Raw genomic sequence first — 20,166 nt, 5'->3', positions numbered from 1 at the left:
CATAATCTGTGATATGCAGGGACTTTAGTGGAGGAGACTACACTTGGGTTACAGAGCAGTCGCTGCTGATGTTGGCCCTGTCCCATGTACAACAGGTGATTGATGATATGGCGCATATTGGGGCAGTGACATTAGTCTGGGAAAACCATATGACAGATGGCCATAACATCACTGTCATGATGGGAAAGAATTGGCTGCGAGATCACGTGGCCCATTTTGCAAAAAAAATTGTATTAACTCTTGATTCTTTGCCATTTGTGACATTCACTACAGCATTTCAAAATTAAAATAATAGTCTCCGCAGAATGAATACAAATAAAGAAGACACAGATACAATGAATAAAGTTTACTTATTTTTATTATTATCTATTATCAAATTTAGTTTAACTTAATCATCCAGTGCCATTTATAGGATTTACTGCATTCAAAGGATGTGAACCAGAGGAAGGCGAAACAACCCCATGTGTGGGGAAAAATTCCTTCCTGACCCCAAGTACTGGCGATCGGCTAGTCCCTGGTTCACTGCAGTGTCAGCTCTGGATGGGCCCTGTCACACCTGAACATGGGGTATTTTTACATATCTAATACATATATTTATATCTTATCTTTATATCTAAACTATTTAAAGCTTATGTCTAACTAAGGGTGCACTTACATTGGGCGATTCTATTTTCTATATTCTATTCTTACCTATACTTACCTATAATTATCTATTCTTACCTATACTTACCTATAATTACCTATACTTACCTATAATTATCTATACTTACCTATACTTACCTATACTAAAAGAATCTGAAGACCCACCTCTTCCGACAAGCCTACAACCTGCAGTAACCACCGATCGACCAAACCGCTGCATGACCAGCTCTACCCTCACCTACTGTATTTTCACCCATCCCTTGTAGATTGTGAGCCTTCGCGGGCAGGGTCCTCTCTCCTACTGTACCAGTTATGACTTGTATTGTTCAAGATTATTGTACTTGTTTTTATTATGCATACCCCTCCTCACTTGTAAAGCGCCATGGAATAAATGGCGCTATAACAATAAATAATAATAATAATAATAATAATACTTACCTATAATTATCTATTCTTACCTATACTTACCTATAATTACCTATACTTACCTATAATTATCTATTCTTACCTATAGTTACCTATAATTATCTATTCTTACCTATAATTATCTATTCTCTTACCTATACTTACCTCTTCATACCTATAGTTACCTATTCTTACCTATAGTTACCTATAATCACCTATTCTTACATACAGTATACTTACCTGTAATTACCTATTCTTACCTATAATCACCTATTCTTACATACAGTATACTTACCTGTAATTACCTATTCTTACCTATACTTACCTATAATTATCTATTCTTACCTATTCTTACCTATATTTATCTATTCTTATCTATACTTACCTAGTCTTACATATTCTTACCTATAATTATCTATTCTTATCTATTCTTACCTATGCTTACCTATAATTATCTATTCTTATCTATACTTACCTAGTCTTACCTATACTTACCTATAATTACCTATTCTTACCTATACTTACCTATAATTATCTATTCTTACCTATTCGTACCTATATTTATCTATTCTTATCTATACTTACCTAGTCTTACCTATTCTTACCTATAATTATCTATTCTTACCTATTCTTACCTATATTTATCTATTCTTATCTATACTTACCTAGTCTTACCTATTCTTACCTATAATTATCTATTCTTATCTATTCTTACCTACACTTACCTATAATTATCTATACTTACCTATACTTACCTAGACTTCCCTACAATTATCTACTCTTGTCTATACTTGTTGAGGGTTTTCTAGTTGATAAATGAAAACCCTCTGAACACGGCCTGGTCCTCTGGGGTTATGGATAATGCCGCCTCTGCCGCTTGGATCTTGTCAAGCTTAAAAGGACGGAACCTGGGTTCAGGCTTAGTTGGCTATAGAAACAAATGCAGAAAGAGTCATGGTGAACTTGGTGACTAATCAAAACAGTCTTGATTTCAGGCGTTGAAAAATAAATTGCTCAATATTAAGGGAACATTTTGAAATATAAGTATAATATCTTAGAGACCAAATCTGCCCCACAAGCATTGTTGGCCAAGTCTAGTTCCTACAATGAGCTGCAGTGCCACCAATCATCTCTATGGCCAGTCATACTTCTGGCTCATCATGCACAGGATGCCGAATTATGTGCAGGTAACAGGCAATAGCTCATGAATGGTTAGAAGGAGAAGTTCTTCAATAAGTACAATCTGTACTTATCACTACAGCTCTGAACACTTTCACCTGTTAACAGACAAAATTAGTTCATATTTTGTTTTATTTTTCTTCTGGTCAAAATCAGCATTGGAGACTATAAAAAGGAGAATTATTATTGAAGAATTTAAACTGATCTTCTTTAGATTCACTTCCAGGTCTGCGTGAAAAATTCTGAAAATGTTATAAATTGGTCCTTATGGATGGCTCATTTCAGGGTTTTTTTTATCCAAGGGTCGTCTTCTCTAGCTCCAGCTACAGACACCTATACAATGCTGTGTTCCTGACAGAACTTATAACTAGATAATTATTTGCATATAGACATCAAAAGAGTCCGATAGAAGTACAATACTATAGACTAGGCATGCTCCGTTAATAAATTACATTGTCCAACCAGCCCGACAATTCTGCCCATTACTTACTACAGGGATGTATGGTGGGGCCATCCTAAGAGCTTCCACAGAGACCCAATCAATTCCCTGGAAGAAGGGGTGTTCTCGGATATTACCATTAACTCCTAATCGCTGGGCAGGATCTTCCTGGAGGAGCTGAAAAGGAGAAATGTATTTAGAATTTAGTAAGTGAACCCTATGATCTGACCAGTAAAGATTATAACACAGTGATCACTTCTCTCTGATTGCTGCTCTCCATGACACCTTGTCTATGTGATGGTATAGGTTAGCAATATTTAGTGATGAGGGGGTGCAAGCAATGGATTTCTACTTCTCTTAACCAAAACATGTTGCTTAGGAGGTTATGGATTGGGAGAAAATGTCTGTATAAAGTTGAGTTCAGTACAATTACAACCTCCGTGTCAGCAACTACTAACATTGTGTGACCCCAATACTAGACCCGTATACCAGGAACATACTGACCTGTTCAATGATGTCCTTGGCACTGGAGGAAGAATCATCAAAGAGTGTGGGATGGCAGCTACACTCACTGGTCAGCATCTCGTTTAAGATGACTCCTAACGAGAACCAGTCTACGCCGGCGTTATACTCCTCCTCGGCCATGATCTGCCATAGAGCAGAATTATTAGTAGTGCCACCTCTTGTCTGTCACCGCACTTATATGTCACTCATATTGTCATATGGGTATATAGTAATGGCAGTAAGTCTTACTACGTAATCAGGAGACACAAAGGATCTTTCACAATTATGCTCCATAAGTGATATTAATAACCGTATGAAGGTTTGTTTTTTGTAGGACGAGTTGTTCTTTTGAATGACACCATTCACTGGAAAGTGGTAAAAAAAAATTCCAAACACGTTGAAATTGCAAAAAAAAGGGCAATTTTATATATTTTTTATTTACCATGTTCACTATACGGTAAAACTGACCTGTCAATATGATTATCCAAGTCAGTACAATCACGCAGATACCAAACATGTACATATATAGCTTTTTTTTTATTTTAAGTGGTTAAAAAAATTCAGACATTTCTAAAAAAAAAAGTCCCCTTTGCTTGTGTCACCATTTTCTGAGACATGTAACGCTTTCAATTTTCAGAATATTTGGCTGTGTGAGGGCTTCCTTTTTGCTACCTGAGATAATGTTTTTACTGATACCACTTTGGGGTAGATACAATGTTTTGATCACCTTTTATCGCATTTTATTGCAATGTTGCCGGGGCAAAAAAAAAATAAAAATGGAATTCTGACATTTTTGATATTTTTTCTCATTACGCCATTTACTAATCAGATTTATTTATCTTAGCTTTTGATTGATCGATCTTTTAAGAACACAGCGACACCAAATATGTGTATTTTAATTTTTTTAATGGTTTTATTTTTAATGGGGCATAAGGGGGTGAGTTGAACTTTTCTGTTTTATTTTTTTTTACTTTTTCCTGTATTTATTAGTCCCCTTCGGGTAATTAATCCTGCGACTGTCTTATCACTGATGCACTGCTATGTGTAGCTAAAGTCACGATCTCCTATGAACAGTAGCTAAATGCGGGCCTTCACAGGAGAACTGTCATGAAATGCGCGGAGGTGTTCAGCAGACTCCTGACTGTCATGTTAACCCATTCGCACCCCGTTAATGTGTCACAAGCGTGCCGATGGGCGTGTGGAAAAACGCGTGTGGTAAATGCCATTGTCCGAGATTGACATCGAGATTTAACAGATTAAGGCCGGTTTCACACGTCAGTGGCTCCGGTACGTGAGGTGACAGTTTCCTCCCGTACCGGAGACACTGACACACGTAGACCCATAAAAATCAATGCATCTGTTCAGATGTCATTGATTTTGTGCGGACCGTGTGCGGACCGTGTCTCCGTGTGCCAAACACGGAGACATGTCAGTGTTCGTGGGAGCGCACGGATTACACGGACCCAATAGAGTCAATGGGTCCGTGTAAAACACGCACCTCACACGGACATTCTCCGTCTGGGGTCCGTGTGGCGTGCCGGAGACAGCGCTACAGTAAGCGCTGTCCCCCCCACATGGTGCTGAAGCCGCCATTCATATGTTCCCTGTAGCACCGTTTGCTACAGAGAAAATATGAATGATAGTGTTTAAACTAAAGATCCATGTGTCCGCCGCCCCCCCACCCCCTGTGCGCCCCCCCCGCTGGTCAGAAAATACTTATCCGGGTCCCCCGTCGGCAGTCGCTCCTTCCTGGTCTGGCCGCGCCTCCTACTGTATGCGGCCGATTACACTCATGAATATGTGGCTCCACCTCCAATAGGGGCGGAGCCGCCTATTCATGAGTGTAAATGAGCGGCCCCACGTGACCGCATACAGTAAGCCGCGGCCAGACCAGGAAGGAGCGACTGCCGACGGGGGATCCGGGTGAGTATTTTCTGACCAGCGGGGGGGGCGCACAGGGGGTGGGGGGGCGGCGGACACATGGATCTTTATTTTAAACACTATTCTTCATATTTTCCCTGCAGCAAACGTTGCTGCAGGGATGATATGAATCGCAGCTTCAGCACCATGCAGAGTGGGTACCACACGCTCCGTGTGGTACCCACTCGCCATACGGGCGGCACACGTGTGCCGCAGGTATGGCCTCCGTGAGTTCCCAGGCACACGGACACGGATAACTCCGGTACCGATTTATTCCGGTACCGGAATTATCTGGACGTGTGGGACAGCCCTAACAGTCACAATCCACCCACAGCTGTTACAGGCCCATGATGGCTGATTAAATCATCCATCATCAGCTGGAAAAGATTTGGGCTCGGCGTGAGAGCCCGCGTTAAAGGCAGGGACACGACATATGACCGACATGTACATCACATGTCATGAAGGGGTTAAGGAGCTGTCTTGTGACATTATGACTGATAGTACTGAGGTGGCTGCTGGCCTTGTCTAATATCACAGAGTAGATTAGTCTGATGTACTTGAAACGACAAATACTACTTATCTAATAAATGTAATAAATGCACCTAAAATTATAGTATTCCTGTACCATTATTGCCCATTTTATTGCCACTTTAGGACACCTTTGGTCCAGATAACTCAGCATCACACCTGGTTGGTCATAATTCACTATCTATGCAGACATGCCGGCTAGGAGGAACAGGAGACTTTGGTCCTCCCATGTGGTGATTGTGGGGTACACATAGCAGTGAAGCACCCAGAGGGGGTTTCCAGTACTGTTATATTGATGACCAGATTAGGCAATCAATAGCAGATTGGTGGGGGCCAACACCCGGCAGTCCCACTGATTAGCTGTTATCACCTCCACTGGTGGTTGGATATAACCAATAAACATATTGCACAGCCTAGCCTAAATAAAGCTCATCTATGTGAAAATAACTGTAAAAACATTGTAAATAAAAAAATTCTATTCTCACCTCAGGAGCCATGTAACCCATAGTCCCAGCGAAATCGGTGGCTGTTTGGTCTCCGTGCATGTTCTCCAGTGCAAGACCGTAATCGGTGATCTTAATATGGCCCGTCTCAGCCACTAGGATGTTCTCCGGCTTCAGGTCTCTGTAGGAAAAAGAAAAATAACTTGAGAATAAAGTAAGTGTTCTTCTTATATCTGTGGTGAAACGATGACATTCGTGAATAATAATATTTTCTCTTCCTGCTGTACTTTCCTCATCTGAAATGACTCCTTTACTATATGCCCTGCCTGCACCACTGTAAGGATTACTGTATGACATGTGATGTCCGCTCATCTGCAGCTTCCTGACAGTGGTGCCAGATGAGACGACTAGACCCCAGTTACAGGGCATCAGTCAGCAGGTCTCCAAGGTGGGGGGACTGAGTGCAGCTAAGCTTTAAGGGCTCATGCACATGACCATATTTTCAGTAAGAGTGTGATCCAACACAAAAATATTCTATGGGGCCGTGTACTTGGCCGATATTTTCCTTAAACCGATCCCAGCATGCCCAAGTTGGATCTAATTATCGAATCACACTCGGCCCTGCACATCATTGAGTCCATGGAAAACATCTGACTGCGCACGGATGACATCTGAGTGCAGTCGGATTTCCATGGACTGACAGAATGGTGAAAATGGAGCCTTATTTTTTTCATCTTTTCATCTGAAAAAAGGATCACACTGTGATCAAATTCTGTCCAGAGTGTGATTTACATAATCAGCCAGATTGTCTTAGATGAGAGAATATACGCTCATGTGACCCCGGCCTAACACCGACTAAATTACCTGTGGATGACGCCCCTGGAATGGAGGAACTGGATCCCACACACCAGTTCGGCGGCATAGAATCTGACAAAGAGAAATGAATAAGTATCAGTTCCATAGATGGTACACTTGGGAATTCATATCAGTCACTAGGGGCATTATTCTATATTATTCCGCTTATAGAACCAGTTTCTATCATTACTGTAAGCATTGTGATTGCAGTTACTTTACACAACAATCAGGATGAATCCGAGCTCCTGAAGAGACTGGTTTGAAGGATTTCCACATTCAGAAATAGAGAGAATGTCAGGAGTGGAAGTAACACTGGGACCCCCAGGATCTCACTGCCCATTTACATACAACGCTTAGAGGGTTTTATAAAGGGGGTATCTGGTCTCTGCAGAAAAGTCTGCATCACTCTATGTGACTGCCGAATCGTGACAGTGTAAAAGTGCGCACTGTCAATATTACAGTCTCGAGAATGAATGTATGAAAATGGCATACTGGTGATTATATGCCGACTATACTCCTGCACGTCTCTCAGTTCTCTGCTATTGAGAGAAGCCGGGTGAGACTAGTCGGCACGCGACCACAAGTGTGAAAATTGTACACGTGATCACTGGATCGCCCACTGAACGGGGAATACAGGGAAATCGTGACCATGTGCGCAGTTCACACCGTGACGACTTGTCTGTCTGCAGTCTTGTAGAGAGACTGCGGACTTTTCTTCTCCTGTAACACATTACCTGGCGCTGGTGACGTCTAGCGGCCCCTTCCAGTGTAGAAGTTGGTAGAAGTCCCCGCAGCTCATGTACTCCATGCCGAGGAAAACATTCATCTGTAACAAAGAACATTTGCATTTATTTAACAGTAAAGACAAATACAGATTTTACTACTTGAAGGGGTTTTCCATCCAAGAAAGTGAAAGCATATTACTAAGATATAGGGCTGCTATACTATAGCGGTTTTCTCTGCATCCCGCTTCCCAAAAAGTGGAATATTAGATCGTTATAAAGTCCCATGTACTCCCAAATAATACCAATGTAAAGTGCAGACTATGCAGCAAAAAAACTGCTTTTCTTATATCAACAGAAAAAAAGCGATAAGTCTTGTAAAACGGCAACACAAAAAATGTTTTCTTTGTTGTTCATTTGTTTAGCATGATAAAGTAGCAAAACAATTTAAAGTTAACAAATTATATAATTGCCATAAAAGCTCCAAAACACTAACAAATTTTTTTTTTTTTTTTTAATCGAAACTCCAGAAAATGAATAAAGGTTATCCAATGTAATATGTGCACTCTAAAATGGTGCAATAAAAAAATGCAACACTCCATGTAACTCTGGTATAATGTAGCCATCCTTAGGGTAAGTTATTAATATCAGATTAGTGGGGTCCCATCAGCCGTTACCATCTCTGCCAAAAGCCGGATGTAAACAGTGTGCGAAGCACACAAGGTTTAGTTCCTGGGTCCTGCAGGACATCTCCGATTCAGACAAATATGTCAGCAACATGGAAGAAGTGGCCAAAGCTTTTAGCACTAAGTAGTCACAATTATACCTTGGTCTGGAATCCGAAGTCTGCGTGGACGAGGAAGGGGCTTCCAGATGCCAGCTGAAGAACTCGCCTCTCCACCATGACGTCCAGCATAGCCCCTCCGGCCAGCAGGGCTCTTTTGCTGATGATCTTAACAGCAAATTCTTGGCGGGTTTCAGTATCTTCCGCCATCAGGACCTTTCCAAAACTTCCAACTCCGAGCGCATGGTGGAATAGTAATCTCTCCTTGATGGAATGAGAGACTGTGCTGGAGCTGGATGGCCGAACACCACTGCCTTCTATCAGGGGAGATAAATGGGAAATATCACAATAAATCTAACATTTACAGGACATTATTCACACTGAGGAAATCTTCTGTTCTAAGTAAAGCTTGTGCTACATTTTATAAATTGTGTTAGTGGATTTTATTAATAAGCAACTTAGCAATCCTGTAGTCAATCTTACCTGGTTTATTCTGGTAAGGCCGGCGTCACACTCGGCGTAAGACAATACGCCACGTATTTTACGGCCGTAATACGGCCGAAATACGGTGAAATGTTCCCAAAATAGTGATCCGTAGTCAGGGTGTGTCAGCGTATTTTGCGCATGGCATCCTCCGTATGTAATCCGTATGGCATCCGTACTGCGAGATTTTTGCGCAGGCTTGCAAAACCGACATCTAATGGATTTATGTGCTCAAATGTTCATTAAAACATATATACAGTATATATATATATATATATATATATATATATATGTCATTGAGACACATATATATATATATATTCTGTATTTAGATTTCATTCAGCGCGATATCTGTGAACAGCCGGTAATTCAATTGCCGGCTTCTCATTTCTCCTGCACAAACCCGACATGATATGAGACATGGTTTACATATAGTAAACCATCTCATATCCCCTTTTTTTTTGCATATTCCACACTACTAATGTTAGTAGTGTGCATGTGCAAAATTTCAGCGCTGTAGCTGCTAAAATAAAGGGTTAAATGGCGGAAAAAATTGGCGTGGGCTCCCGCGCAATTTTCTCCGCCAGAGCGGTAAAGCCAGTGACTGAGGGCAGATATTAATAGCCAGGAGAGGGTCCATGGTTATTGGCCCCCCCGTGGCTAAAAACATCTGCCCCCAGCCACCCCAGAAAAGGCACATCTGGAAGATGCGCCTATTCTGGCACTTGGCCACTCTCTTCCCACTCCCTGTAGCGGTGGGATATGGGGTAATGAAGGGTTAATGCCACCTTGCTATTGGAAGGTGACATTAAGCCAGATTAATGATGGAGAGGCGTCAATTATGACACCTATCCATTATTAATCCAATTGTAGGAAAGGGTTAAAAAACACACACACACATGATTGAAAAGTATTTTAATGAAATAAACACAGCGGTTGTTGTAATAATTTATTGTTCTCTCAAATCCATTTGCAGTCCCTCGCTTGGCAACATAATAAACGCACAAGATACATACCTTCTGCTGTCAGATCAGGTCCCACGATGTAATCCATCTGAAGGGGTTAACTAATATTACAAGCAGGAGCCCTGCAAATGCAGCTGTGCTCCGTGCTTGTAATTCCCCTGCGAATGAATGAAATGTAGGTCATTGACCTACATTTCCTTCAGTCGCGGTGATGCGCCCTCTGGTGGATGTTCTCATGAACTGCAGCCTGGGAACTTTTTCCCACGCTCCAGGTCATATGAGGACATCCACCAGGGGGCGCATCACCGCGACTGAAGGAAATGTAGGTCAATGACCTACATTTCATTCATTCGCAGGGGAATTACAAGCACGGAGCACAGCTGCATTTGCAGGGCTCCTGCTTGTAATATTAGTTAACCCCTTCAGATGGATTACATCGTGGGACCTGATCTGACAGCAGAAGGTATGTATCTTGTGCGTTTATTATGTTGCCAAGCGAGGGACTGCAAATGGATTTGAGAGAACAATAAATTATTACAACAACCGCTGTGTTTATTTCATTAAAATACTTTTCAATCATGTGTGTGTGTGTTTTTTAACCCTTTCCTACAATTGGATTAATAATGGATAGGTGTCATAATTGACGCCTCTCCATCATTAATCTGGCTTAATGTCACCTTCCAATAGCAAGGTGGCATTAACCCTTCATTACCCCATATCCCACCGCTACAGGGAGTGGGAAGAGAGTGGCCAAGTGCCAGAATAGGCGCATCTTCCAGATGTGCCTTTTCTGGGGTGGCTGGGGGCAGATGTTTTTAGCCACGGGGGGGCCAATAACCATGGACCCTCTCCTGGCTATTAATATCTGCCCTCAGTCACTGGCTTTACCGCTCTGGCGGAGAAAATTGCGCGGGAGCCCACGCCAATTTTTTCCGCCATTTAACCCTTTATTTTAGCAGCTACAGCGCTGAAATTTTGCACATACACACTACTAACATTAGTAGTGTGGAATATGCAAAAAAAAGGGGGATATGAGATGTTTTACTGTATGTAAACCATGTCTCATATCCTGTCGGGTTTGTGCAGGAGAAATGAAAAGCCGGCAATTGAATTACCGACTTTTCACTAACAGCGCTGCGTATTTCTCGCAAGTCACACTGCTGGTCCGTGTGGAATCCGTATTTTTCTCGCCCCCATAGACTTTCATTGGCGATTTTTTTGCGCAGTACGCTGACAAACGCAGCATGCTGCGATTTTGTACGGCCGTAGAAAGCCGTATAATACTGAACCGTAATATACGGCTAATAGGAGCAGCCCCATTGAGAATAATTGTGCCGTATGTTATGCGAGTTTTACGGACGTAGTTTCTGCGCTCTTACGTCCGTAAAACTCGCCAGTGTGACGCCGGCCTAAAAAGGAGAAGTCATAAAATGATTATATTTCCATTATACACTTGGCTGTGATGAGGTTGAACAATATGAACATTTAAAGGGTTTTTCCATAATGACACTTATCACTAGAGACAACTCGCCTGGATTTTACCTGGACATTTGATCTGCAATGTATTTCTTCAATTCAATTTCCTTTATTAAGCTCAGGGGTACTGGGGTATGGAAGACTCCCAAAGCATAATAAACGTAAGATGTAGGAAAAAAAGACCAAAAAAAAAAATAATACTCACCTCACTTCTCACGTTTTCTGTTCTCTGTGCTCTGCAAAGTCCTTGGCTCTGTTCCTTACCGCCAGCGTGTGCTGATGGAACCCGGTCATCTTCAGACTAGGCCGGAACTAGACCTAGGTGGTCTCTGTGCATGCAAAGGATTATCCCGGCAGCTACTAGCAGCTGGAAATCCTGGTCTAGTGTCAAGAAGCAAGTCATTATGTTATGACATGCGCCACGAAAAAATCGCATTGCACTTGGACTAATGTTAAACTATGGGGCAGCTCCCGGCAGCCAACTATCGGCTCACTCGCACCCATATAAGCCTATGGGTGCGAGGGAGACAACGCACATCACTCGGATATCATCCGAGTGATGTGCGTTAAACACTGACCCCAGCAATGGAGGAGATGGAGAAGTTTCTTCGCCTCCTCTGCAGCTGTGCTCCGATCTGCTCTCTGCGAGAGGCTCAGAGCACAGACGCATGACACTCGGCTCCCACTCGCAGCAGAGCAGGAGCCGAGGGTCATTAGCATATGGTATCTGAAGCTCTCGCATTGGATGCAATACGCAAGTGTGACTCCAGCCGTAAACACAGGAACACTTCTTGGGTTAATTTTCTACTGGTTTATAAACCCCTTCATGACCAGAGTTTTTTCGGTTTTGCGCTTTCGTTTTTCACTCCACTTTATTCTAGAGCCATAACTTTTTTAATTTTCCCATCAATATGGCCATGTGAGGGCTTATTTTTTGAGGGACGAGTTGTACTTTTGAACAAAACCATTGGTTTTACAATGTTGTGCACTCGAAAACGGGAAAAAAAATCCAAGTGCGATGAAATTGCAAAAAAAGTGCAATCCCACACTTGCTTTTTTGTTTGGCTTTTTTGCTAGGTTCACTAAATGCTAAAACTGACCTACCATTATGATTCTCCAGGTCAGTACGAGTTCATAGGCACCTAACATGTCTAGGTTCTTTTTTTTATTTAAGTGGTGAAAGAAAATTCCAAAGTTTGCTAAAAAAAAAAAAAATTCGCTATGTTCCGTGACCCATATCCTCTCCATTTTTCGTGATCTTGGGTCGGGTGAAGGCTTATTTTTTGCGTGCCGAGCTGACGTTTATACTGATACCATGTTTGTGCAGATACGTTCTTTTGATCGCCCGTTATTGCATTTTAATGTAATGTTGCGGTGACCAAAAAAAATCAGGTTAATCCTCTTTATTATTGATAGATTGGGCGATTCTGAACGCGGTGACACGAAACATGTGTATATTTGATTTTTTTTAATTGTTTTATTTTGAATGGGGCGAAAGGGGGGCAATTTGAACTTTTATGTTTTTTTTATTTTTTTAATATTTTTAAAAACATTTTTCTTTAACTTTTGGCATGCTTCAATAGCCTCCATGGGAGGCTAGAAGCTGCCATTGCTCGACCGGCTCTGCTACATAGAGGCGATGCTCAGATTGCCTCTATGTAGTAGAATTGCAGACTTGCTATGAGCGCCGACCACAGGGAATCAACAGTCATATTTATGTCTCAAGATACATGGAGCTTAATTTTTATGTCATTTTTATATTCCTTTTTTCTTGTTGATATCTAGGGAAAATGTAAATAAAAATAGGATATATGTGTCTATTTTTCACCCTTTTTCCCACAAAGGACCAGTAAAAACTTTTAAAATTGCATTCCCCTTTTCATAGAAATGATTTTTAGATTTTGAACATTTTTTTTAAATGGGCTTAGGGCTAGAAACAACGATTCACACTGTCAGGATCTCTTCTTTAGTTTAGTATTTTTATTTATGCATTTTTTTCTATTCTGGGGAACATTTTAATATATTAATATTCTTCTTATTACTAATTTACCCTGTAACTGAGGATGGTATATTAGCCCCAGTTACAGGAGAATCTCAGCCTCATGGAAGAGCTGACTTGATCTCCTCCATCCAAGTAGCTCCTCATCTCCCGAGATATCAAACTACACGTGCGCCGCTTACGGCGGACATTTTCCTGGAGCCCAACGCATTACAGCAATGGAAATGCGGGGACTCTGGGCTTTCACAAAATGTCGGTGGAGCCCCCACACCACCGAACATCTCCAAAACTGCAATGCATCAGCCTGGGATGGATGTGTGGGGGCTCTGGGATTTCACAAAATGTCGGCACCAGCCTGGGATGAGACTCCTGGTAAGTACATCTGGACTATAAGGGTATGTTTCCACGTTCAGGAAACGCTGCGTTTTTGACGCTGCGTTTTTCCGCAGCGTCAAAAACGCAGCGTCCAGATGTTACAGCATAGTGGAGGGGATTTCCTGAAATCCCGACTCCACTATGCGTTAAAAAACGCATGCGTTTTTGCCGCGAAAACGCATGCGCGGTGCGTTTTTCAAAACGCAGCATGTTGCTACAATGAGCAAAACACGCAGGCACACCGCAGGTGACCTGCCAGTGACCTCAGGTGCAGTTTTAGTCAGGATTTTACTTGCATAAAATCCTGACCAAAGCCTGAAGCAAACCTGAACGTGGACACATACCCTAAGGGTATGGCTCCACGGTACGGCTTGCCGGCGGGTTCGCCGCAGCGGCGAAGCCGCTCGGAGCTAAGCCCCACCCCCTTTCTGGGACGCGATGGTGCCGGATGTGTACAGTACACATCCGGGATCATCGCACCCCTCGCCATAGGGCCCTGTGATATGCCTTGCGGGGACGCTGCGTCCCCGCAAGGTGTACGGACATGCTGCGTTCTGACAAGACGCGCAGCATGTCCGGAGTCGCAGGGCCGCCGCGTGCGGGTTTCCACGCATAGTGGAGACGGGATTTCATAAAATCCCCTCCACTATGCAGGAACATCTGGACGCTGCTTGTTTGACGCTGCAGCGTCAAACAAGCAGTGTTTACGTACCTAAGGGTATGTTTCCACTGTCAGTATGGCCGGCGGTATCGCCGCAGCGGCGAAGCCGCTCGGCGCTAAGCCCCGCCCCCTTTCTGGGACGCGATCATGCCAGATGTGTTAACTCTTCACATCCGGGATGATCGCTCTCTCCCATAGCGCCCTGTGATATGCCTTGCGGGAACGCTGCGTCCCCGCAAGGTGTACAGACATGCTGCGATCTGAAAAGACGCGCAGCATGTCCGGAGTCGCAGGGCCGCCGCGTGCGGGTTTCCACGCATAGTGGAGACGGGATTTCATAAAATCCCCTCCACTATGCTGGAACATCTGGACGCTGCTTGTTTGACGCTGCAGCTGTATTTTTCCTGCCAAGAGATGCAGAAACGGTTTTGTAATCTCTGCACCAAATACTTAAGGTGTGCACAGACCCTTAGGGTATGTGTCCACGTTCAGGATTGCATCAGGATTTGGTCAGGATTTTTCATCAGTTTTTGTAAGCCAAAACCAGGAGTGGAACAATTAGAGGAAAAGTATAATAGAAGCATATGCACCACTTCTACATTTATCACCCACTCCTGGTTTTGGCTTACAAATACTGATGAAAAATCCTGACCAAATCCTGATGCAATCCTGAACGTGGACACATACCCTAAGGGTCTGTGCACACCTTAAGTATTTGGTGCAGAGATTACAAAACCGTTTCTGCATCTCTTGGCAGGAAAAATACAGCTGCAAATAACACACGTTTTTGGTACAGATTTTTCCCCAGTCATTAGTGTTTGTAAAGCCTTCAGGAAAAACGCTGAAAGAATTGACATGCTGCAGATTTAACCCCTGCACGACATCGGCTGTACATGTATGGGGCAAGTTGGAAGCGGGAACACAGCGTGAGCCCACCCCATTCCTAACAGTTGATGGCTGTTATCGCGGGTCCCTGATGGGTTGCCAAGACATTACCGAGCTCCTTTGGAACTCTGCCTGTGGACGGGCTTCAGAGCAGATCATGGTTTCTGCTATATACAGCAATGCTGTGGCATCACTGTATATAGCACAAGCGATCAAACAAAGACATCTCCAAGTCCCACAAGGCTATCAATTACAATGAAAAATAAAAAAAAATGTTTTAAAAAATATGAAAAAAACCCCTCAAAAACTGAAAGTTCAAATTACCACCCCTTTCCCCCATTAAAAATAAAGATATAAAAAGAAATAAACATTGGTGGTCGATGTGTTAAAAAAGTCACATCTATCCTAAAATGGTATTAATAAAAACCATGTCTCACCTTGCAAAAATTAATCAGTCACACATCTTCATAGGCTGAAAAGTGAAAATGTTACAGGTCTTGGAAAATAGAGACACAATCCAAAAAATTGGGGGGGGGGGGGGTGTCAAAATTCTGCCTTTTTTTTACCAGTAAAATAATAATAAACTAGACATGTTGGGTATCGCCATAATCTTGTTGATGAGGATAACAATATTACAAGGTCATTTTTTTTTTACCACAAAATGTACACCGTAAAAACAATTAATAAAAAACAATGTCAGAATTATGTTTTTTTTCTCCATAATTTCACTGCACTCGGAATTTTTTTTCCCGTTTTCCAGTACGCTATGTGGTAAAATGAATGGTGTCATTCAAAAGTATAACCCGTCCTTCAAAAAGCAAGCCCTCACATGTCTATGTGGACAGAAAAATAAAAGAGTCATGGCTCTGGGAAGAAGAGGAGGTAAAAACAGAAACATGAAAGCGGACATTGGCTGTGGCGTGAAGGGGTTAAATCTGCATGAAATCTGCAAACCACAAATAAGCAAAGTGTGCATGAGACTTCAGGATTCTCATTCACTTTACTGGCATCAGGAAATGCTTCAGGCTTTGTGACAACTTTGCACTAAAAAAAAACAGAGCAAAAACACACCGTGTGCACACAGCCTTACGGTAGCATTGTCTACTGTGCCCATAACAACCAATCAGAGATCAGCTTTCATTGTACCAAGCAGTTTGAGAAATGAAAGCTGAGCTCTGGTTGGTTGCTATGGTCATCAAAAGCAATGTAATGAACAGTTTTGATAAATGAGGCTGAGACCCTGCATTACACATCTGGGGGCAGCAGCCCCATGTCACTGATCTACCACTGCTGTCAGGAGAGGGGAACAAGGACAACTGATAAGAACCCAGCAATTTGGGGAATGTGGTCTGCATTACAGGAGCCATGTAAGAGAAGACCTCATGGCATTACACATCACATAATGATGTCACATTTTCTTACCTTAATAATAAATATGAAAATGACCTAAATAACAAAATAATACACATCACACATCAAATTGGTGAATTAAACATACAAAGATCACCAAAACTCTTATAAACTTACTTTTAATTATTTCAAAACCTGAACTTTACAAGTATCACTGGGATTATTATTATTTATTGTTATAACGCCATTTATTCGATGGTGCTTTACATGTGATAAGGGGTATACATAGTAATCACAGGTACAATAATCAGGAAGAATACAAGTCACTGGTACAGGAGGAGAGAGGACCCTGCCCCCGAGGGCTCACAATCTACAGGGGATGGGTGAGGATACAGTAGGTGAGGGCAGAGCTGGTCGTTCAGCGGTTTGGTGGTTTCTGTAGGCTGTAGGCTTATCGAAAGAGGTGGGTCTTCAGGTTCCTTTTGAAGTTTTCCATGGTAGGTGAGAGTCTGATATATTGGGGTAGAGAGTTCCCCAATTAGGCCAGTCTCACACGTCCAGATAATTCCTGTACCTGAAAAATCGGTACCGGAGTTATCCGTGTCCGTGTGCTCACGTGGCACATCAGTGTGGCACACGTGCGGCAGCCATGTGCCAACTGAGGACCACACGGACCATGCAGGAAACAGCGCTAGAGTTAAGCGCTGTCCCCCCTGCGTGTGGTGCTGAAGCATTAAAATACTCACCCAGCTCCCGCGATGCTTCCTCTCAGCGCCGGCAGCTTGTCCTGTGTGAGCGGTCACGTGGTACCGCTCATTAAAGTGATGAATATGCGGCTCCACCCCTATGGGTCCGTGAAAACACGCTGACATGTGCAGAGACACATTTATTTTAATGGGTCTACGTGAGTCAGTGTCTCCGGTACGTGAGAAAACTGTCACCACACGTACCGGAGCCACTGACGTGTGAAACAGGCCTTAGGGGGATGCGCGGGAGAAATCTTGTACACAATTGTGGGAAGAGGAGAGTAGAGAAGAGGTTGCAACATTCTAACATTCACACAAATTTGGCAACTTTTTGGGATTGTTTTCTACAGAGAAAGTCATTTAAGGGGTTGTCCACTTCTGGTCAACTCCATCTGAAATAATACATTGCCCCAAATAAAGTAAAAACACTTCATATTTACCAAGAAACTTAGTTCCAACATTGTTGGAATGGGGCCATTACAGGAGATATGTGTTTTTATTTTATTTCAGGCACTGCAGCATTTAGGGACGATGCCTCCAAGGTTTTGACAATCTGAGATATAACATACATAGCAATATATAATATATAGAAATACATGTGTCACTTATTGGGCTGCTTGCTCTAGTTTTGATGTTTTGATACAATCACTGTTTTTTTCTGCAGGAGATTATCACTAGATGACTGCTGCCAGGTAGTCATCCATATTTGTGAGGAGGATTAATCAGAGCACAGCATGCAGAGAACTGACAAATCTGAGGCAAATAAAACTGTGATTTTATCAAAATGTTACCATGTAGCCCGATAAGTAGTACATCATTGATATAAGCCCCTAAATCATGCTGCTCCCAGATAAGGTAACAAAAAACTGCTGACGCATTCCCTTTAAAACGTGTCAGCATTTTCCATGTCTTGTGGTAAATTTCAGCAGAACTGAACCTGAACATTACACAATGATAAGAACATTTCCTCATGATTTGGGAACAGATAGCTCTAACCATTTACATTGGTAAACTGCCTACAACCCCTATAGTAATCAGCTCCAATAAAAAATAATTTTTTGTAATTTTTCATTATAAAGGTAGATTTGGAATAATTTCACTGACTTTTTATCCCTGGATTACATGTGGAGGTATAAAGCATTTACAATAACTTTCAATATAATTGATAGCTCTTTTTCTCAACTTGCCCGAACCTCTTGGGTTCTCCTGCAGGTGTTCTTTCTTCTGGATATTGGTCTTGATTGATGGTTTCTTTCCTTCCTCTGAACAGTCCAGGTTAATTCTTCTGTTCTTTGGTCCTTTACTCTGGGCAATGACGTCTTCATCCACTCGGTCCATTTCTGGGGTGGGAGACATCTTCGGCCCTGAATCTGGCTTCTTCCTCTTTCTTCCCCTCTTTTTGGGTTTTTTGATTGAAGACTTCTCATCAGGCAATGAGTTCAAGTGTCTTCTTTTCCTCATTCTCTTCCTCCCTACAACCTCCTCTTTCTCCATATTATCGCTTTGTGCACAGTCCGCAGACAGCTTCTTCACAGTCACCAGTCAACTCCAACTGTCACTTTTCTCAACTGAGCGCACGGGCATCTGGATGGCGCTAGTCATGTGATCAGTAACTGACCAATAAGATTTAAAGGTGTATGCTACAGTATAAGTACTGGAATGTATCAGTTTGATATAAGGGCTGTAATAAAATTAAATCGGTTTCTGTTTTACTGGTTTTAATTAGTTCATTTAAATTTCAGTGACTTTATCTTTTTCATCACTTCAGAATTATCTCACAGATAATTTTAGGATTGTATGTCCCATGTAAAGAATATGCTGTATTATTTATCCACACGAAAATCAATACACTATATACCTGACCATTGTACTTATTGATGAACAGTGGAGAGCTCTACAACGTTTGCATTGAGTGGCTGTGAACATAGCGAACGGGATGAGTTTCTCATCCACTGCTGTACTCATCATAAGCATCGGCTGAAATGACAATACTAAAGCATAATAATGTTTGTTTTCATTGCTGCCTATGCAGAGTGCAGAAGTCTATGATAAATTCATTTTTACTCAAGTGTTATGTAAAAGATGTGACCAAGGTGACAGAAAATATTCAGGTAATAATTGAAGACAGCTTGAATCATGTGCAGTGCATATACCAAGTGTTCATTCATTAGCTATTCATTTTCTGTTGTCTCAGTCTCTGACTACATAGAGGGAACCACTCAAAATGAGTCTGCCATAGGCTTTTGTGCTCTGCTTAGGCAGTGAATTATATGATAAAGTTCACTTCATTATACGAAGCTTTGTCATTTCCATCTTTGCTTCTGCAGAGAGCAGCAGCCACTAGCAAAATTATCTCACCTCCTGCGCTCTGCATAAGGCCGGGGTCACACTGGCGTCTTAAACGGCCGAGTGCAATGCGATAAAAAATCGCATTGCACTCGGACCAATGTTAACATATGGGGCAGCTCCCAGTAGCCGACTTTTTGTCTGCCGCTTTCCTCGGTCCGAGACAATCGCAGCATGCTGCGATTGTCACCGATTATCGGATCGGACTCGCCAATGCAAGTCTATGGATGCGATGAAAAATCGGATTACAAACGGACCACAAGTGTGACTTGCGATTAAATCGCCAGACTTCTCCAGGAGACAGGAAATTGCATCAGGCATTGCCAGGAAGCTATGGCATGCAAATTACGCTGGGAGCGCTCAAAAAAAACAGGAACAACGCCTCCACGGATTCCTACAAGCATGTCGACGCTAATTAACGTCGAGATGCTCATAGTTCTGGTCCAAGAGAGACCAGAA

General features: G+C 42.3%; 1 protein-coding gene across 1 annotated transcript; it reads right to left on the bottom strand.

Annotated features, from left to right (window-relative positions):
* Positions 1-383: 383 nt before the first annotated feature.
* Positions 384-18,894, bottom strand: LOC143794000 (protein kinase C delta type-like). The gene is made up of 8 exons (XM_077280908.1): positions 18,555-18,894; positions 8,464-8,738; positions 7,650-7,741; positions 6,925-6,987; positions 6,103-6,241; positions 3,170-3,313; positions 2,717-2,842; positions 384-1,975 (listed from the first exon to the last, which is right to left on the bottom strand). Exons 1-8 carry the CDS (start codon positions 18,853-18,855, stop codon positions 1,853-1,855), a joined length of 1,263 nt encoding a protein of 420 aa, XP_077137023.1. The 5' UTR covers positions 18,856-18,894; the 3' UTR covers positions 384-1,852.
* Between the last annotated feature and the right edge of the window lie 1,272 nt (positions 18,895-20,166).

The sequence above is a fragment of the Ranitomeya variabilis genome, chromosome 1 (assembly GCF_051348905.1).
Source record: "Ranitomeya variabilis isolate aRanVar5 chromosome 1, aRanVar5.hap1, whole genome shotgun sequence".
Classification (NCBI taxonomy): domain Eukaryota; kingdom Metazoa; phylum Chordata; class Amphibia; order Anura; family Dendrobatidae; genus Ranitomeya; species Ranitomeya variabilis.
This window is presented reverse-complemented; position numbering and strand designations above follow the sequence as displayed.